General features: G+C 40.0%; 1 protein-coding gene across 3 annotated transcripts in view; it reads left to right on the plus strand.

Annotated features, from left to right (window-relative positions):
- Nucleotides 1–22426, plus strand: part of PTCHD1 (patched domain containing 1) — a 75623-nt gene that overhangs the window by 39740 nt on the left and 13457 nt on the right. For all 3 annotated transcript variants that reach the window (XM_077988386.1, XM_077988387.1, XM_001088008.5), the window contains one exon: nucleotides 11203–11863. In XM_077988386.1, coding sequence (XP_077844512.1) covers nucleotides 11203–11863 — 661 coding nt within the window. The remainder of the gene's footprint in view (nucleotides 1–11202; nucleotides 11864–22426) is intronic.

Raw genomic sequence — 22426 nt, forward strand, 5'->3', positions numbered from 1 at the left:
TTTTTGGGGAGAGATGATACCCAAGTCCTATAACAGCCCTAACTTCAATCTGATATTTTCAGTAAATCCACAAACTGCCAGCCCTTTATACAAGTATGTTCTGTAAAGTTTTGTTTTGTTTTTTCTTTTTCCTCGTGTGTGTCTGAGGTCAAGGGGTTGTATAAGAAACATACATGGCCGGGTACGGTGGCTCACGCCTGTAATCCCAGCACTTTGGGAGACCAAGGTGGGTGAATCATCTGATGTCAGGAGTTCGAGACCAGCCTGGCCAACATGGTGAAACCCCATCTCTACTAAAAATACAAAAAATTAGCCGGACGTGGTGGCGATCACCTGTAATTCCAGCTACTCGGAAGGCTGAGGCGGGAGAATCGCTTGAACCCAGGAGGCGGAGGTTGCAGTGAGCTGAGATCACGCCATCACACTGCAGCCTGGGCAACAAAAGGAAAAACACTCCGTCTCAAAAAAGAAAAAAAAAGAAAAAGAAACATACATGATGCAAAAGATGCTATTTTGACTGATGAAAGTCTTCTCTCTTCACATCTGTTTTCTTCATCTCCAGCCGTTTGCGCATGCTTGTCATTGATAATGGGCTTGTGGCTTCTCTCTGAAGTTTCTGTTGTAAATATCTGGCATTCACTGGTTTTCACTGTTTAGTACTGTTTAGAGTCTTGTTACTTTTCCTAGGCTGTTTTATCATGGTTGACCTCCGACTTTGCTACCTCATCACCATCTCATGCTGTGAGTTGACCATGTTTAAGCCTAATGCCAGAAAGCAAATGTATCAATATCCACATGTCCAAAGCACAGAGATTAGGGGATAAAGTCTTTACTTTTCCAGAAGAACTCTCCTTAGGGGACAATTTTCTGAGCCCAGGATTTAAATCTGGGCTGATCCATTACTAAATTTGTGGCCAAGGACAAGTTATTTAAGCTCCTAGAGGTTCAGCTTCCTCACCTGCAGATGGAGGTGTAATATCTACCTCCCTGATTTGCTGTCAGGCTTATATAAGATGATAGATTGTAGCATTCTTTGCACAACGTCCAATACTTAGCAAGCACTTAATACCTTTTAGTTTCCTTCTTTTACCCCCACCATCTTTTCCTGCCTAGACTGCATTCCCTTAGTTGATGTGCACAGTAATCTAACTAGAGAGCTAACCTGCAGATGACGGGACAATTTTCAAGCTTGGAGCTTATACTGGGATTAAGAGTGCCAACTTTAAACACATACTACCTAGCCGTTCTCTTCAAATATTTATACTGATCCATGCTTCTAACCCCATTTACCCCTTAGTCTTTCAGCAAAGATGTGAGCAAAAATCTGTCACCTTTACATTTCATTGAATATACTTTTCAAGAAAAATGGAGGAAGTTTCACTATTTAAAGGGAAAAAAAGTTGAATTAGACAAGACACAACAGAAAGTAGAAATGGGGTTTTCTGTTTGTTCATTTTGTCTTTGCTATCAGACATTTACTGGGTACTACGTGTGTGTCAGAGACTGTACAGAGCAATTTACATTCAATTTCTCATTTATCCTTCAACAATCCTAATGAGATGGGTACTATTATTGTCCCCATTTTACAGATGAATAAGCTGAGGCAAGGGATAGCTATTACATAACAGCTTAGTGTCCAGGATCACACATCTCCTTAGTGCCAAAGCTGGGATTTGAGCCTAGGCAGTCTTGACTCCATCATGCCAAACCACACCACCAACATCAGCACCTCCCAGAAGGGTCAAGGTCTTAGCAAACTGAATCACAGAAACTATCATAGTTTGACCTTTTGCCCTGTGAGACCTCTTTTCAGATCAGAAAAGGGAGGGCAGTGGCTGAAATGCTCCTGTGATTTTTAAGGGCAGTAGCTTTGTATGAGAACCTTGAGAACAGAGAAAAATTATTGTCAGGAAAAAATGCACTGTCCTGTAATACATTCTTTTATGAATTACATCGAGTACTCATCCTTGGTAAGGCCTATGGTCCATCATTCAGGAGAGCTGTTACCATATCATTAGGTGGAACTTTCTTATTTTTTCTTTCATCAGCCATAATTTCCATTGTTCTCAAGTTCAGTGCCCATTAGAAACATAGCAAATCCTTTCAAGGAAAAAAAATTGCCAAAGAGCTCATCCGATGAAGACATTTATATATTTTTTGATTTACCAGTATTATTAATTATTCAGTTTCAATATCTTGGGGATGTAGGTTATATGGCATTTTGATTTTTTTTCATAAGTTGAAACTACTAAAATTTTGAATTCCAGTCGCATGTGGGGACTCACGCTCACAATGTGTGCAGCCCTGTTTTTGCTTGTGGAAAAGGGAATGAGAAGATTTGTGAGATCCTTCCTAGCCCAAAACTGTTGTCTTTTTTCTAAAATCCTGCCCTGATACCACCAAACTGTCTCTTGGCAACAAAACAAAATTGTCTGATAGCCCCTCAGAAAGCTCAGGTTCTGACAGGACTCTTGGGGAGAAGGAGAGGCAGGAGGGGAAAGAACAAACACTGACGAAAGGTCAGTTAAGTGACTCACATAAAATTGCCACGATTCAACTACTTTTTAACCTATAGAAATGGCAATTTCACACGGTTTAACCTAATACTAAATGCCAGGCCAGACACCTTTTATAGGTTATCATAATGACTTTATGAGGTAAGGATTATTCCCATAATTCAGATAACAAAAGTGAATTAAATACCTAAAGTCATTGTCTTAGTTTGAGCTCCCCCAGAAGCTAACCTGGAGTCAAGCACTTCATGAGAGTAGAATATTTGGAAGACAAATCCCAGGAAGCATTGAGAAGAGAACAGCATCATGAGGCAGGGAAGAAAAGCCGTTGGCTATGGAGGCATTGTCAAGTCAGCTACTGTGTGGGCAACTGGAGCTTAATCCTGCTGGGGAACTCTGGGAAACAGTGAGGAACACATGTTGCAGGGTTATCCCATTTAGGAGGACATGTGAGTTGGGCTGTTCATACACTAACTGTCTTTAGTCATAGGTCCAGGCTGCTTGGAATTGAGATAGTATGTTAGTATTTCCACATCAGGCTGGAAATAGGTATGATGTGCACTGAAGTGGTAAGGATGAGGGGATATGTGCAGGGCCCAGCTGTGTTATGAACAGAGGCAGGATTTGAACTTGTGGCATTCTAACCTCATAACCCATGTCCCTCCCACAAAAGCATAAGATATTGTCAAGTCGGGAAGGATTAGGGGCTCCAGGACTCAATTGTAGATTACATTTGGACAGCTGTAAGACCACTCACCAGAGGAGCTACCATCCATGCTTCCTGCTGTATAATAATACAATTTTATTTGTGTAGCTCTCAAGAGTTTACAGAATGCATGCACATTCATCATCTCATTTGGCTTTCGTCATGCCCATGATGAGACAAACTAAAGTCCCTTTACTTATGAGATTATTATATTCATGTGTTTACTTCACAATTGTTATGTGTTCCAGGCACTGTTCTAGTTAATGGAGATGAAGAGGTGGACCAAACAGAAACACATTCCGGCATGACAGAATTCATATTCTAATGGGGGCAGCAGAATAAAAACAGAGATGATGATAATGTCATGTCATGATTGGTGCCATGAAAAAATTAAAACAAGAAAAAATGATGGTGATGGGCAAAGATGCTAGTTTTGTTTTTTTTTAAATTGGGGGTGGGTTCAGGAAAGATGATTGCATTTAAGCAGGGAAGTAAAGGAAGTGAGAACACAAGTTTTGTAAGTGTCTGGAGGAAGAACGTCCCAGGCAGAATCAAGAGCAAGACGAGCACTGCAATGTGAGAATAGTGAAATAGTAGTCCAGAGAGGTCAGCAAAGACAATGTTTCGTGTCAGGGGCCACAGTCAGTGCTCTGAGCATGATGAAGAACTCTTGGGGGATTTAAAGCAGGAAAGTGATGTGTTTTCATGGGTTCATTTTTTTGTTTATCTCTAAGTCATGTGGTCAGCAAGACCCAGAACCAGGACTAAAATTGAAGCCTTCTGACTCCTGATACAGTGCTCCTCCCATTCAGGTCCGTGGTTGGTCATTCTCTAGACCTGAATGTCCTTGGCATCCTGTTTTTCCTGTTCCTTGCATGGTTATTTGTGGTCTGCTAATCAAATCTTATAACAGCTGTTGCCTGTTCCCAAGCCCAAGCATTTGGCTCCTTGGGACTTCCCTTTGCCATTTGCCCAGCCAATCAGCTTTAACATTCTCCCGTTTCTGTGAGCATCGGGTCCTCTTAGAGCTATCCAACAAAACTCTTCACCCACAAACTAGCTCAACTACAGTTTAAGCTTGATCATGAAAATCAAGTGAGGATTTAGGGAATTTAAAAATAGCCACTCTATCAGCCACTCTAAACACTCTAATCAGAAAGTTCAACTTTACAGCTTGCCAAGTATCTTCATAATATGAAGGATTTTTTTCAGAACTCAAGACCAAGTGAAATTTTCTCCCAGACTATGGGAATAAAGAGATTGTTGAACCGGTGGTTCACTGTACTGACTGTCTTATCCATACCAATGTGGAATCAGGCAGGAGTTGCAATGAGATACTGCAATTGCATTTTCCTTCACCATCACTATTTTTTGTTTCTAAAATCTCAGATTTCTCTGCTTCAAATCCAAAGCTGCCTTGTTTTTTCAGCCAAGCCTGCGAAGACAAACTCAGCTTGTTTGGAGAATTACAATAGGGGCTGTCTTGGCTGCTTTTCAGTGTCAACACCCGCAATAAGAGTGTTTACCACCCTGTAGAGTAAGGAGCAAAACAGAAGTATTCCGCTCTCCCAGACCTGCACTGGCATTGCATTACTGACGGAGGTAACCATTTGTCTTTTGTCACTGGAGCAGGTGAGCATGGCACCAGGCACACATGTGCAGAGGAAGTGTGTGGATAGATAGTCACTTGTTTGGCTATATCCACAGCTTAAATTTGGTGTCCTCTGGAAATGTAATATTTCAAAGGCAGGATGATATTTCTGTTCACTTATTAAGGGATGACTAACTTGCTTTTGGCTGCACTACAAATGAATCACGGTAACAATCCCTAACTTGCGACTTCTGGTGTTCTGATGTAATGCATTTCTATTAAAAGAAGAGGAAAGAGAGTGGGTGAGAGTGAGATCATGCAAAGACAGAACATAACACCAAGGGAGCTAGCGTAATTTATGAACTGCAGCAGACAGATCCATCCACTTCAAGGTGTTTTTTTGCGTCCTGAGTGAGGATACCTTGCCAGTTAGCACCTACCCATTTACAGTTGCAGAATATAGACCCAGATCAAGACATGTAGTTTGGAGGGATTCGGTGAAGGGAACATTTCATTTAGGGGTGAAAAACAGATATTCCTTGAAAGCATTTTTAAGCACTTTTGATTTAGTGTCACTTGGAAGGTAATATTTGGGGACGGATGATGTATGTTAAGAAGTCAAATCATAATCTTCCTTTTTACATTTTTTAATGTATGCAGCTTATTTGGGAGTAGAAGAAGTGGGAAGGGGGTGGAAACGTGAGACAAGGAAGGGAAGGCAGCCTATAAAGGGGGCATCATCAGGCTAACTCCCACTGGAGGTAACTGGAGCTCCATCCTGCTGGGACATGGGGAACCCATACGAAGTCCGAGTCTTCCCTCACAGATGAGATTGCTTGGAGACTGCTTGAGGCTGCTCCCAGAGCGTGTTAATTGCCCTGCATGGGCAGAGTGGCCTTCCTGCCTTCCCTCTTCCCTTTTCAACAAGAAACAAATACAAAAAAAAAAAAAAAAAAAAAACCCTGCAAGGTATTGTATAAGATCCTCTAAACCCACCGGTATTTTTCCTGTGTTAATCACCACTCAGGAGCAGATACATCCTTCCTCCCTTCTGTACTGTCCTCTACAAAGTGTCCCTGCTGTCTTCTGAGGAAGATCTGAGTGTGCCAAGGAGAGGGAGAGGAAATTAGACTGGCCTGTCGTGACCAAGCAGCCCACACTGGCTTTGTCCCAGGATCTGGCAGAAGGGGATTATAAGAGCCAGCACCTCCCCAGAATGAGAAATCACTCAGAGAGGGAAATCTTTTTTTTTTTTTTTCTCCCAGTAAACCTATTTTCTTTACCCTGTTTTCCTTCTGGGTTTCATCTATTAGATCTGATTGCCTTAAAAAGAACTTCTGTGTGTCAGAAAAGCATACTTCAAGTAGCTGTAATAATGTTTAAATTGATATTTATTAAGTTAACTTTCTCTCACCTAGTGTCTGATTATGTAGTTTGTGGATATCACTCATCTTAGAATTATGTAGTGTTAAAACTGGAAGGGTCTGTCCTTAAATATTAGCTAGAGCAACACCCTTTTTTACTGATAAATATGAGACCTGAAGTTTCAGACTTAAAGAAGCAGAGTGGCATACCTGAGGTTTCTGACACTCTTAAGGTAGGTAACAGAAGCCACACTGGAAGCCAAAACTTCTTATTACTGGATTCCACTGTGCCCCAGGACCGCTTTTCTTAGGAAGTCTGTCTTTGAAAAGTTTTTTGTAAAATTTTTTATTATACTTTAAGTTCTAGGGTACATGTGCCCAACGTGCAGGTTTGTTACATATGTATACATGTGCCATGTTGGTGTGCTGCACCCATTAACTCGTCATTTACATTAGGTATATCTCCTAATGCTATCCCTCCCCCTACCCCCACCCCATGACAGGCCTTGGTGTGTGATGTTCCCCTTCCTGTGTCCAAGTGTTCTCATATTGCGGCGCTATTCACAATAGCAAAGACTTGGAACCGACCCACATGTCCATCAATGACTGACTAGATTAAGAAAATGTGGCACTTATACACCATGGAATACTATGCAGCCATTAAAAAGGATGAGTTCATGTCCTTTGTAGGGACATGGATGCAGCTAGAAACCATCTTTCTCAGCAAACTATCGCAAGGACAAAAAACCAAACACCGCATGTTCTGACTCATAGGTGGGAATTGAACAATGAAAAGTTTTATTTAGCAACATCAGAGGCTGGATGGAGATTAAGAAAAATTGTTAAACTCTAAACCCATCCCCTTTATTACCTGTTAATACTGCCATGTAACGTTGCTGCTGTCTGAACATGAGTTTCGCTGTTTGGATTATTTCTGATCTCTCTTATTGGATCCCAGATCTCCAACTGTGGCCATCCCATAGCTCAGTCATATCCACTGCCAGTTATTTGAAGCAGGTGGGCTGACATTTCTTTATCCACCGCCAGGTTGTCTTCATGCTCACTGCTGAATTTGTTGGTCTATGCTAAGTGTCCTGCTGTGAAGTGAGACTTGAGAATCAGGTCTGTCCTTATTTACTGGCTCATCTTAGGTAAGCTATTCAAAGTCACTAGGCCTTAGTTGCACCAGCTATAAAATGAGGATTATAGTGTCACCATTGCCATAGAGTTGGTTTTAAATACATTTTTTAACTGTATAGAAAGCACTTAGAAAACTAATTACTATTATCATTATCATTCTTAACCTGAAGGATGATGAGAGCAAAGAAGCTAATAATTTACATGATGCATTCAGAGCTTCAGATTAAAACTAATCTCAATTTAACATTCAGTTTTGGCCTCTTTGGCAGCAAATACAATTAATAATCAAAAATATTGTGATTGAAATTGACACTGGATCGGGCTTTACTAGTACAAAGCACTTGGCGTTGTTTACTGTTAGGATTTTCCCTTTGTTTTGGACATTGCATCTCATGTGATTTTTTTCCATCTGCGAGTGCAAGCACGCTAAATTCAGGGAAATTATGCTATTATTGACAACATAGTAGATTTGATAAGTACTTGTTGAATGTGTGTTGAATGAATAATCTAGAATCTATACATAGTTATGGAAACATGGATTATATGTTATTTCACACGACAGATTTAGACCACATTAAGGGTCAGGATGATTAGTTTGTGTCATTTTTCCCTTCTTTTTATTTTCTGAGAAGAGTGTCTCTTACCTAGTTCGATAACAAGCTTATGTGGATTGCAGTTGTTCATTTTGTGGTTTATCTGAAGCATAGCTTCAAACCCTAGCTTCCTTTTCCTCCTGTGAATATATCTGGTACTACAGTTTAGAACATCCACTAATGTTTCTACTGCCTTGAGTGGGGTTCTTTTAGGAAAGTAAATCAGGACACGCTAAAACTCGGTACAGGCAGATGTTCAGGTAGCATGTGCAGTATATCTGCCCATGGCTATGTGGATTTCCAAGAGTGGATTGTGTCTGTATTTCATGTGTATTCATAAGCACCAAAGATCAGAACTGAGCCACTGCAGAAGTCATGGAAGGGAGTCTCAACTCCTTGTTATAACCCTTATTATCCCATAGTAGAATCCTACGGATTCCCCCTGCTGGGTGGGTGGCGTCAGCCAACACCCTCTCTCTGGCTGCTTTGTCACTCTGCAGAACTCTGCCACTCAGAAGCAAGAGTGACATGTTCTACCCACCACTCTATCGGAACGTCAAGGCAGTTTCATCTTACAGCAGCTCTGGAACTGAGTTAAGAAACCTTCCCTCTCAAACTTCATTAAGATTCTCATTTTCCAAGACTCCCTCCTATGGTCTTGTAGTACGTGGGTTAACATGGTATCTGTTTTCTTCGATGTATGGTCCTAGGGGTCATAGCAGTAGATCTGCAGAGTTGGAAGATCACTAAATAGTTTACAACTCCCCACCCAGCAGGGCATAGTCGTCATAGAGAATGGATGGAAAATATCCCCTTGCTATAATTGGGTTCAGCCCTGTGGCTTAACACCATCTTATTTGGCAATCTTTTTCTCTTGACATATTTAGTAATCACTTTAAGGGAGATTTATTACACTGCCCATGGGAACAAACAATGCACTAAATATTACACTTAGGCATGCTTTCAATACCACTCCTTTTCTAGCCTATTCTGAATCTTTTCCCAAAGTCTTTCTTCAACGCTTATCAAAACTCTCTCTTGTCTTTAAATTCCTCTAAGTTCTTCTTTCTTCCAAAATAACCTTTTATAATTTGAAATATTTTGTAACTAGGAGTTCTTTTAATCAAAATTCACTGGGCCATGCTTCGAGAAGAATTGATAAAAACGCGCTTTCACAGCTTAAAATCATTGAAGACATTTTTCTCACAATTAATCCCAAAGCATCAAAACAAACATTTAGCATATGATTAGGCTGTGAAAGTAGCCTCCTAGGGGTGTGTGTGTGTGTGTGTGTGTGTGTGTGTGTTTACATATTTATGTAAAGGAATTCAAATTATTTCAGCCAAACATAATTCAATGAAATGTTTTCTGATCCTGTGGGCTGGTACCCATGAAGAGATGTGGGGCAAGGAGCCACTGAGAATTAGGATTCTCAACTCATGCTCTGTGCTAATGAAAGGACTTTGACAGCTGGTGCCCCTCAGACATTTTTTTAAAAGCATAATATCCCACTCATCCAAGCACATGCACAGCAAAGTGTCTTAACAGATAATCTATTTAGAACAGATTTGAGAGAAAATATATCAGGATCATGGAGAAGGTAGTGAGTTGTAGTGGCACAGCTACAGTATAACAACTGTGTGAATGTTAAATTCTAGCTTCTTTACAGATGACATGTCCTTCATTCATCAGATATGTCATAATGGCTATCTATACTCTTGAGAGAGTCCACTCAGTGCTAAGCACAGTCATAGATGTACTAGTTTACTTAACACTCGACTACATATTTGTCACTGGCCTCAATTTGCACACAGGCCACATTTTATACAGAGAAAGCAAAGCCACCATGAGGATAAGCTGCTGGTGAGTCAAAACTAAGGACCTGTGTAGCTACCACTGAAACAGTACCATGATGCCATTTTTAAAAAGACAGTCATGAGCCCCGCCCTTCCTCCTACCTACATGGTCTCCCTGAGCCCCAGTTTTCTTATCTGTAAAGTGACTTGTTGAGAGAATTTAAGGCGTGAAGCCCTGACACGTGGTAATAGCTCATTTAAGTCCCTTAGTACAACCACACCCTCGACTGCCTTGTTTTCTTATCTTACTAGATTACACATACTTGTACATATCTGACATACATTACACATTACACATATTTGTACATATCTGAAATTGAGCATTGGTGACTTTTAGGGGTGGGGCAGTAAAAGCACAAATTCAGAAATTAGTTGCTAACAAGAACCTAGTCATTCAGATGCCTAGAGGTGTATGGTGAGGGGCCAAGAGCACAGGTTCTGGAGCCAGACTGCCTGGTGTAGCCCAGCTCTGCCTATTACTATGTGTGTGACACTGGGCAAGTGACTTGACTTCTCTGTATTTCCTCATCTGTAAAATGAAGCTAGTACTTATACCTACTTTGTAATTTGCTGCAAGGATTAAATAAGTTTATCTGTATAAAGAGCCTAGAATTGTGCCTGGCATGTAGTAGGGGCAGTTAAATTAGTGCTTGTATTCTCATGCGTATTTTGATGACAAGCATTCAGCACCTGGGCACAGCAAATTCAATATGGAGCAAGGTGTGTAGAATAAATCCCATTGTTCTGCTTTAGCATGATTCCCATATATCCAAGCCAGGCTCTTACAGTTATAGCTCCCTTCCCATACATGTAGGCGAAGAAAGCCAGAGAAAACAAGGACCCTCAAGGTAAACCTCTTGTCTTTTATGGTAGAGAGTGATTTAATTGGATAAAGAGATCATTTAGCTGCCCTGCAAATCAGCATCAGAGGAGGAGTCAGCAGAGGATATCTGCATTTGGAATTGCACCTTAGTTCACTTTTTATGTTACATTTTCAAGAAGGAAACTGAACAGGGGACCTATATAAGATTTCCCAAAAGTATAGACCAATTGGGTCACAAATAAAGAACACGTGGAAAGAACACTGGTGCTTTAATGCAGCATTTCTCAAACGTCAGCTGCATCAGAATTCTTAAGAGGGCTTGTGAAAACCCAAATTCCTGGGCTCCACCCCAGAAATTCTGATTTACCAGGTCTGTGTGGGGCTAAGAATTTTCATTTCTGACAAGCTCCCAGGTTGTGCTGCTGCTGTTGTTCTAGGGGCCACATTGTGAGAACCACTGGTCAAATGTGTGTTTCACATTCCTACTACCTATTTCTGATCTAGGTTTATAACATTTAATTTGAACTGTTTAGCTTACAGATGGAATGTCTACCCTCTCCAAAAAACAAAAATAGAAATATTTGATTAATAAATACTGTCATTTTTTTCCCCACAGTTGCATGCTGCTGTCACCAAGATCCAGGTTCCAAGGCCTGGTTTTAATTACACGTTTGCCCATATATGTATCCTGAATAATGATAAGACTTGCATCGTGGATGACATAGTGCACGTCCTGGAAGAGCTAAAGAACGCTCGGGCCACCAATCGGACCAATTTTGCTATCACATACCCAATCACTCACTTAAAGGACGGGAGGGCTGTGTACAATGGGCACCAGCTTGGGGGCGTCACTGTGCACAGCAAAGACCGGGTGAAATCTGCAGAGGCCATCCAGCTCACCTACTACCTGCAGTCAATCAACAGTCTAAATGACATGGTGGCCGAGAGGTGGGAGTCCAGCTTCTGCGACACTGTCAGACTGTTTCAGAAATCCAACAGCAAAGTCAAAATGTACCCTTACACGTCCTCCTCACTGAGGGAAGATTTCCAGAAGACCAGCCGCGTATCAGAACGTTACCTGGTCACCAGCCTGATCCTGGTGGTTACCATGGCCATCCTTTGCTGCTCTATGCAGGACTGCGTCCGCAGCAAACCCTGGCTAGGCCTGCTCGGATTGGTGACCATAAGCCTGGCCACTCTCACTGCAGCTGGGATCATCAATCTTACTGGTGGGAAATATAATTCCACCTTCCTGGGAGTCCCTTTCGTCATGCTAGGTAATTACTACCCTTCATTTTTCTGTTTCCTCCTGCTGGTGGTGTTGACTGGGTTCCTAAAAGGCCAGGAATAGCCATCTAACAACTTTGTTTCATTTATAGTATCTTCATTTTGCCCAAAAGTCCTGGGACCAACTCTATAAAGTGCTGGTAATCAGCCAAAAACAACCTAATCTGGTAAATGTGCCAGAAGTTCAAAGTCCTGGGTTCTAGCACTGACTCTCCATTGAGCAGCCATGTGGTGTTTAGCAGGTATTAATCTTCTCTGTGTCCCAGTGGCTTAGGTTGGGCTTCCCCATAAGCAGGGCCCTGAGACAAAGATTTGGATACAAGTAGTGTATTGGAAGGTGAGCCCAGGAAGCACCAATATGGGCGTGAGGAAGTGAGACAGGAAGGCAGGCAGTTGAAGGTATGTTAATGAGCCCAAGGTATATTACATTCTGCCCATTGCTGTGGGCACCTGTGGTTCAGCCCCACTGGGGACCTTTGGGAGACCTTGTAAAACACACTTCAGAGAGGTCCTCCCCCGGTGTGAGGAATTTGGGCTATTTTCCCACAGACAGCTTGTGATTAATTGAGGGCTGCTCCCCAGGCCAGTTAACTCCCAGCACTTCCCAGGGAAGACCGGGCACACTCCTGCAGCCAGAGAAATCCTTCAGGTGACTTTGTAGTCAAGCCTTCAGCAAGCTCAAGAATGGGGAATGGGAGGGCATGCTGAGAGTGTCTGCTACTCTCAGTTTCCCCACCTTATAAATAGAGTGGATGTGAGCATCACACAAAAGGACATGATAAATGTATAAGAACTTTGAGAGTGACATGTGAGAAACCATTAGGAAGTAACTTTTTTTCCTATTCTTACTATGAACTCAGGAGAATATTTTAAAGCGATGCTGATGGTGACAGCGTGCTTCCAGTGTGTTCACTCATAGGGGCTGCAGGAACTCCCTGATAGAGATTAATGGTCAAAACAAAGCCATAGTGGCCATAACATCGGTTGCCCTGTCCATCTGTTATCAAAAATGGCATGCCCAGCAAGCCTGATGGCAGGGTTCTTGCGGGCCAAGGATTCAAGAGGTTCACTTTCCCCCTTTTCTATAGCAGCTTCTTATCAATTCCTTTAACAAAATTAAAATGTCATTTGGAATCATTTTTAACATGACAAATGAAGTGGCACTTTTTTGTTAACTAAGAAATAACCACCGTTGAGTTCATTAGTGTGCCTTATGCCCTGTTTTAGAGTAGTAGAAAAGAATTTCCTCAGGAAATCTCAGCTGTGTTATGGGCACATGATAAGCAGGGCTGGTGGGGCTGCAAAGCCACAGAATTACATTCGGCCCTCGATTCTCCGTGGCCTGAGGAATTGAAACCTAGTCAATAAACATATACTGGTAGCTTTTGTGAAAAGCTGGGCACCGTAAGGAGACTGAGCAGCCTGATGATTTGATAATGTACTTGTCACTGCTGAAAACAACAGAGAAGAAGGCTGCTGTACCTCCTCCTGAATTCAGTCTATTAAGAAAGCAGCATAACTTGCCTCTTTACAATAACCCCAAGACCATGTGGGTTGACTGTGGAATACAGGGTGGTTCCTTGAAGAGTGAGTAGGACTGAGTATTAGTAGCTTCCACAGAGGCCTGTATCAAGGTTGAAATTAAGATGTTTTGCTCACGATTAGTCACAATCTTGAATGTTTTGGGGGTTACGGGAAGGGTTTTCATTTCATTTGTTTTTTAGCTTTTCATTTTCTTGCTGCTTTTGTGGGAGGAAGAGAAATAGGAGTAAGAAAAGAGTGGAGAACTGAAGGGAGATCGTGAGGTTCTTAAGGTGAGGCAAAAGGACGCTGGAGCTAGAAAAAGGACAATCAGTGCTGATTTTATGACATTCCAGGTTGTTACCAGTGAGCTCAAAGCATGTTAGAATATTTAAAACTTCTGAAAAATTAATTTACTAAGTAAAATAAAATTATAATATTTAAAGTTTCTTAAAATTAATTTTAAGTAAAGTAAAATAGCAGTATTCAAAACTTAATTTTATTAAAAATGAAATTGTAATATTCAAAACTTCTTAAGATTAGTTTTATAAAGTAAATTGAAATATTTAAAATTTCTTAAAACTTACTTTTTTGTACTTTTTAAAAGAGGTTTTAAATATTGTAAGGGAAAGTCAACACAAAACAGACTATGGCAGATAGTATTGGTGCAAGGATGAAAGAGATGGTAGGATGGAAAGATGCTGTTAGCAGGGAAGTGTCTTTAAAAAACAAATCCAGAAATAGTAATGCCACAGATCCGCAGACTGAGTATCACTGAACTTTACATCAGAGTTCAATTCAGAAAAAATCTGGCATTTGCAGTGAAAGAGACCATGCACCACAGGTGCCCAATAAGCCCTTGTTTGCAATTTGTGAGGAATGTTATGTGCATTGATTTGATGGCAGTTTTCCCTGCTGACAATCAGTGTGCAACCTTTCTGTACATTCTCAGCCCAAAGCGTTCTCAAATTACTTAGTCATAACATGAAAGGAAGCTACATGTTTTAGTAGCTAAGGCCCATTTGCAATAAATACTTTGCACGATGTAATGGGTGCTTAATATGCTCATAAAGCTAACAGTGCCTGGATTTAGGATGGTCGCCCTCCTGTATTTCTCAGATAAACTCTTCATTTTTAAGAGTTTATAAAATGAAATATAAGCAAGAGCCGCTTCATAAATGTTGCATTCAAGGCCATCGCTTAATTCTGGGTTTTTTTGATGACCATTCCTAAAATACCAGTAAATATTTCAAATGACTAAGAAGAAATTCAGTGCTAAGGGTTTTGGCACTACAAAAAACTGTCCGGTATTTAAATTTTCCTGTCTATAGCTTAAAATGGCTATGCTTAACCTAAGTAGATTTAGGCAAAACTTGATTTAGTATGTTATATAAATACAATATCAAATCAAAAAGCCTCATTTAAAAGGTAAAGTATCTTAGAAAAAGTCTCAAACAGACATTTCCTTGGCTGTCAGTAGGTCTACAATGTGATAAACATTATAGATTTAAAATTCAACAAACTGAACATTGTCAGTGTGATTCTGGTCACATAGGCCAAATCCAGCCAAATGCCAAAATGACACTAGATTTAGAATGGAAAAATTTAAGATCACGTGTGAAGCAGTATTAACCTGACAAAATTCCAGAAGAGGAAAGAATTTGGATAAACTCTTAAGAGTTCACCATAATGGGATGTGACTGTGTGTTTCTAGCCAAGATGATATGTGACAGTTCTGGCAATAAGAATATATCCTACACAGATGAATCATTTTGGCAATGATGTAAGCATAGATACATCATGATTTAGAATGTTTTTAATCAGTGTTGTGCATACTAGACAATCCCACTTCTGCCAAAACCTCTGTCCAGATGAGTCATATCAGTTTATTTAGAGCTGAAATCCTAAAAGGTCTACAGTATTATAAATGTTCATCGACATTTTTTAGTTACTCTAATTTGGAGAAGAGTTTATTTGGTCTATACCCTTATCGTGCATAAAATAATATCCCTTCTTTCCAAATATATTGATAACAAGTAGTGAGTTACTTGAATTGCTATTTGTGAATATATGATGCTAATTATTTTAATCTGTTATAGAATTTCCTTTAAAGGATGAAGATTTACACCATTATTCTCCAGTTGGGTATGATTTTTAAAATTGGCATAGGTTTTCTATGTGCAAGCTCTCCTTACAGACTTAATGTTTCCACAGCTTTGCTGATCAAATACAAATCAGGAAAGGGATAGAATGTTAGAGGATATAGAAGGGAACCAAAGGAAAGTTTTCTCCCTTCTGCATCTGGAAGATTTGTTGCTTCATGTACATCCTGTACAACTAAAAAGGAGAATTGAAGTCATAGTGAAAGACTTTGGATATTAGTTTCTACATGTAATCTAGTTTATAAAGGTTGCTTTGCATTTATCAAGATACAAGAGCCCCAGAGATTTATGAGATGAAAAATACTCTTTAAGCCCTTTTTCAGATGTTTGGGATTTGAGGTCAGCGGTTAGATCCAGGGTATCCTCTTCCTTTTGAATTATCCAACCAGGCCACTCAGATTCAAGGATGTGAAAGGAAGAAAGAATTAGTGGATTATTTCTAATTTGCGGATTAGTGCTAGGAAAAGAATAATAGCAGGGAAGTTTGGCTTCTTTCAGCTGTGTATTTTAAGATTATTCATATGTAGCAGAAACCAGAAGATTGGGTTCCATTCTTCAAAAATTTGTTCTCATATGATGCCACTTGAAATGTAATGCAGTACATGGAGCTCATAAAAAGGGAAGGGTAAAAATACTCATGCAAAAAATTTAGTTCCAACTGAAAAATTGTAATTATTATTTTTGCTCTAAACTTAAGCAAACCTGAAAGGTTTTGCTTTCCTGATGAGTATTCTGATATATTTCTAAAGTCACGAGAAAATGGGGGAAAAATCAGTCAGATAATAATAAAATTTAAGCCATATGAAATTGCCAATATCCAACCATTTTTGGCCTACAAACTTGGTACCACTATCTGGTCATTTTTGAACTACAAAAATGGTAATTTTGTGTGGTTCAGCCTAATACATTATTGTAGAAATTCATTATTTGTAACAAAATCAATTTACCTGATGGAGTAGAAGTATATTAGAATGCTGTAGAAATTCTTTGCTTAGATATAAATCAGTAATAGGTTCAGCATGTTATAGAGAAAAAAACTGATTGATAAGAGTTTTGTTGTTCACATTTTTGTGTACATCTATTTTTTAAAAAGACATTTTATTTTACAGTATTTCCAAAGTTTGTCTCCCGAATATCTTTTTTTTGTAATGGCCCATGGTCATTATGGGACTAATTTCCAAGGAGATTATGTAATTTAGGCTTGTAATTTGTTCTTGCCCTTTTATTCTTATGCTCCACCAATCATACTAGGGTGAGAGTAGGTGGAAAGAAATAGATTTAGGGGAATGGAATAAAACAAGTTTTATTGTTCTATTTTTAACCATAAAGTAAGACAAGAACAGGACTTGGGGGCACAAATCCAGGAAGGCAGAACTCAGGCAGAGAAATACAAAAGGGCTTTGTCTTTGACCCAGGATTCCCAGATATCCCCTGGGTGGTCTCTCTACCCGGTCTTGCCCAGGGAATGAGGGAGTGACAGACCCTGTAAAGCTAGGGCAGCAGGAGGCAACATGAGGACACTGAACTAAACATAGACCCTGAGGAGGAATACCTAGCATCTACATTTGGACTGGACACCCAGAAAGTCACAGCTGGGCAGTCTTGACCAGATGGATATACAGAAGCTCACAACCCAAACAGGTTCATAGTTATTGTCAAGGAAACCCTGCATTTCACCAAGGCTATTTTATTACTCAAGAACCAAAATATAGACAGATGGAGCCCAAGAGAGGGATTCTATAGCCCCTTCTCTACACTGATTGGTGTAGCAACACTAACATTATTTTGCCTCATCAGTAACATAAATTTCACATCAGCCTACTATTCATCTTGTGTGTATGTGTGTCTTTATAACCTATATGCATAATATATATTATATATCACATTAGCTGTATTATATATCATATGCAATATGATATGTAGTAAGCTCATGTTATGTATTTATATGTATACAATGTGTTTATAACACATATTATGTAATATATATTGCTTGAATATTTAAATAGGAGTACTATATATTTCTCTGTATATATTATCTGGTATATAGAGTCCAACATTTTATATGTAAATATATAAAATATATTTGAATAAGATATGCCATATATACATGTTTATATATTACATCTGTATTCTATATGAAAAGAAATTACACAATGACCATAGCATATATTATGGGCCACATTTATACACACTGGTCTTATATAATGTACATACACACAATATTGAAATACTTTATCTTTAAACAAGGAAGAGCTATAAGCAAATTCATTTCTAGGGCTCTCTTTTGCAGCTATCTAGTGAAGAAAAATCATTTCTAAGACTAAAACCCAATGCTCTGATTAGAATTTTCAAAATGTGACAAGTATCTGGTACAAAGAGTAAGATGTGTGTGTTCCCCCTGATGTGAGCATCTGTCTTTACTTAAACAGAGTACACCTTTATTCTTACTCTTAACTGTGAGACAAAACAGGCTGCGATAAACCAAACAATTCACCTTAGAAAGTAAATGTTTATAACTGGCAAAGTGTGAATGTAACCCAATTAATGAACTTCTCCCTGAAAATAGATGTTACTCAACCCAGACATATATACACTTTAAATTTCTTCTAAAAAAAACCACAAAAATCATGAATTTATGTGGATGTCATTGAAAAACAGGCATCTTATAAACATGAGCTACTTAGTGAAGTTTTTCTAAGAATAAAATAGGCTTTAAGCAGATTCTGCTTACGGATTATAGTCTATGAATTTTTGAGAAGAATATAGTAATTTTATTTCCATATATGAAATTTAGCACTGCCCAGGCATGCTATAAACAGCTTCATTGACTCATGACATTAAATGTTTTCACGTTGAAACTGAAAGATCATCCATCAATCAGCAAGCCATCCCATTTCCTCCTTCTTAGCCATTCCTTACTTTGAGGAACTCAGGATGAAGAAATCCTGCTAGTGTGGAAAGGATTAAAATGTGAGTAGCACCCAAAGGCATCTATCAGCTGCTGTGTTGTGGCTATGTACATTGGGACAGGTGGGAGAATCTGGGCCTGAAGAAAAATCTGACTTACAAAATCCAGAAGTATTGTACAAAGTAGATCGATTTGCCTATGATTATTCATTGAAAACAAAACAACAACAACAACACCAACAACAAATCACCCAGACTGTCTCCAATAGCAAAACCACTAAATACATTTAAAATATTATTCACTTTATGAGCAACTTTCCAGAAGTATATCTACTGGGTAAAGAAAGGTTAACTCTCAACTATTTGTTAGTGGATTCTGTCTTACTGAATTATAAACAACCCTGAAGGCTTTGATCAGGCCCCAGAAAGTTCTGGGTGACAGTAAGATTTAATCTCGAGGGTGCTTGATAGTCACCCTCAGTGATGGGAGGATTGGCCAGTTGAGTTTTTTTCCACCATTAGTGTTATTTATCATCTGTGCTTCTTTTTCTCTTCATTAGCTGCAAAGTCTGAGAGTTAACAACACATTCAGATATAAAAATTCTTTTGAAAAGAAGAAAAATTATTAGCCTAAATTTTTTTTTTTTTTTGAGAGGGAGTCTCACTCTGTTGCTCAGGCTGGAGTGCAGGGACGCGATCTCACTGAAAGCTCCACCTCCTGGGTTCACGCCATTCTCCTGCCTCAGCCTCCTGAATAGCTGGGACTACAGGCACCCGCCACCACACCCAGCTAATTTTTCGTATTTTTAGTAGAAACGGGGTTTCACCGTGTTACCCAGGATGGTCTCAAACTCCTGACCTCATGATCCACCCGCCTCGGCCTCTGAAAGTGCTAGGATTACAGGCATGAGCCACCGCACCCGGCCTAGCCTAAATTCTTTAATATTTTATTTTATTAGATGACAACCCCAAAGTTTACTGCAAATAAAATTAATAAAAGCAGTTTTCTTTTTAAAATCACACTCCTGGCCCAAATTTTGCCTCAGCATTAGTGAAGAACCCTACTGGCCTGACTAAAACCTCGAGCTGCCTCAGAGTATTCACTCATGAATAATTAGAACTTGGCGCTCTCTTCTTTCTCTCTCTCTCTCTCTTTATATGTGTGTGTGTGTTTTCACATACTAATATGCATTTGTTCTTATGCATGTAACAATACAGACCTGCAGTGTAACAAAAATAGAAACAAACATCTTGAATATGCTTTTAAAGGACAAGAGAATGCTTTAAAAGCATTTTTATCTTCAAAATCTGATAGAATCAAGATGTGTTTAACAGTTCCCGTTGGCAACTCCTCAGTCTTACACTGTGACTGTAAAAGAAGGAATCCCCTGGGATGTTGTATCATCCAGGGTAATCCTTAGAATGTCAGGATGTCAGGATGTTGAGGTTCCTGATATCCTCACTATGATATAGTCTTTTACCTCAAGGTCTCAGGCTGTGACCTGGCCCTCAAATGATGAGTCATGACTCCCATTACCACCACAGGGTCCCTAGTGACCAAAATCAAAATCTGTATTTAGGTAGCTCCGCCCTGCCCCCACCCCATGAGTTCTGTCACCAGGGAGTCCTTGTGAACAGACTTGGGATTTTGGAGATGGGAAATTGTTACTTGCCAAAGTTATGCTTTATGCCAATGACATAGGCCCACTGGTCAGATTTCACAGAGAAGCTTATAGAACTCCTACTTTGTAGAGAAGTTTTTAAACCTAGAGTGCAAAGCAAACAGCAGTACTTTTGCTTTTAAAATACCTTTTTAAAAAGTAGGAAACAATCGTCAGACCTCTGAAAAGTATCTTCAGTCCACATGCAGTATCTGTTTGCCCACGTCTGCAAGATTTGGTGTTAGAGTTCCGCTTGCTGGACTACAGCCCCAGAATTAAGAGAGTGGGCTGGGCGCAGTGGCTCACGCCTGTAATCCCAGCGCTTTGGGAGGCCGAGGCAGGCGGATCACCTGAGGTCAGGAGTTCAAGACCAGCCTGGCCAATATGGTGAAACCCCGTCTCTACTAAAAATACAAAAATTACCCAGGCATGGTGGCGCGTGCCTGTAATCCCAGCTACCCGGGAGGCTGAGGCAGGGGAATCACTGGAATTTAGGAGGCAGAGGCTGCAGTGAACCGAGATTACGCCACTGCACTCCACCCTGGGAGATCGAGTGAGACTCCATCTCAAAAAAAAAAAAAAAAAAAAAATAGAGCAATGAATGATGGTGATGCTAAAGAATGGAGCCATCCACTGAAAGAGGAAAGTGGAGAGGAACAGAACCTACCAAAATCTATCTTCTCTGCCTCTCCTTGACTCCAAGTGGCTCAGTTTCTGGAGTGCTAGTAAAAGATAAGGTCAGACCTGACTGGAGGAAAAACTGAAGAAATTCATCTCTGTGAAATTCTCCTACCTGCCATTTCCTCTTTATTCCATCCCCACTTCCATTCTCTGTCCCATTCCCCAGACCTAAGAGAAGCTGCTTCAGTAGACCACTGTCTCAGAGAAGTTTGCATTTAAAAGGATACCCTTGAAAGTTCCAAGGGGAACTCAGGTATAGTTCCAGCATTCTGGAGGGCAGGATGGGCCTCATGTCCTAGGGCTTTTGGAATGTGTCTCCCCTTGAATCCAGGCCAGAAAACAGCGTCCTCACTGATGGGCTTTCCTATAGGATAACAGGCCAACCTCTTCGGCAAAAATACCCAGCTGTAAGCCAGGACTACTGCCAGCCAGGCACTCCAGGCTGCTAATCCTTAAGAGGTGACCACAGCTGTGTTGGCACTTGTCCCTCCTTTGACTGACAAAGCTTCAGGAAGGAGGCCCAGTTATGGTGTCAGCAATTGTTCCAGAAATCCAAAGGGCTCTTGTAAGATGCTGTGGAACTCCAGTTTGGGGTTTCGGGTGTAGGAATCTGCTAGAGAGGTGTGGCTTGAGAAAGAGAAATCTGACCTATCAGGAATGGTGGTAGGGGCCTTTGGAGGCAAAGCCAGGGATAACTAGCAATAAATGCTGAGTGATCAGTTAGAACAAATTCTTTCTCAGGGCCTCTTCTGATTTCTGTGAGTGGCTGCATGTACACACCTGTAGCAAGAAGAACTAAGGAAAGGCATTGTTTCCAAAACCCCAAGAATAAAATTAGAATTCTCTTTGGAGCTGCCCCCAAACCAAGAACATATGCAAAAAGAGCCAGGACTCAGTATAAAAGATCAAACTATAGAAGGACAAGGCATTTAAAATGCAGCAACAGAACTCAAGAGAGAAGCCAACAGCCTACTTCCACCTTTCCTTGATTTTGATTACTTTCATTCTGGGCCCTGGAGTCTCAGTCTTGTCACCTAATATCTCTGTTAATTCAAATTCCTTTTCTCAATTAGCTTCTAAGATTATTCAACAGCAAGGTAAGAAATTGATTCCTATTGTATTTTCCAAGAATCAGGGTCAGATAATGTCATTATAAAACATCACACTGATTTTTAAAAGAACTGCAAAACAGATTTAAGTTCTATTATATGGCTAATTCTAATTCTGCTACATGCTTTATTTTCTTGCCATATTTAATGACTCAGTACTAAAACCCTGTTTTAATTTTTTGTGTGTTTCTGGCAAGTAAGTATCATTAAAAAATTATTTCCCATTTAGAGTGACCCCCTGAAGTGTGCTTTGCCCACCAAAGCTTACTTGCTCTACATGGCCCCAGAAAAAAAAAAAAAAAGTCAATATTACTTCTTCAGGGACAGTGCCTCAGAGATACTCTCTTTTTACCCTCATTGTCAAGGGAATGGTTACTTAATCAAAGGTCAGTGGGTCCATCTTGAAAATATACTAGAAACAGATTTACTCATGTTCCGTCTCCAGACTAGATGTTAACTACCTAAGCATAATTAGCAACAGGATGCCAGTCAATGAGTATACTTTTTACTTC

The sequence above is a fragment of the Macaca mulatta genome, chromosome X (assembly GCF_049350105.2).
Source record: "Macaca mulatta isolate MMU2019108-1 chromosome X, T2T-MMU8v2.0, whole genome shotgun sequence".
Taxonomy (NCBI): domain Eukaryota; kingdom Metazoa; phylum Chordata; class Mammalia; order Primates; family Cercopithecidae; genus Macaca; species Macaca mulatta.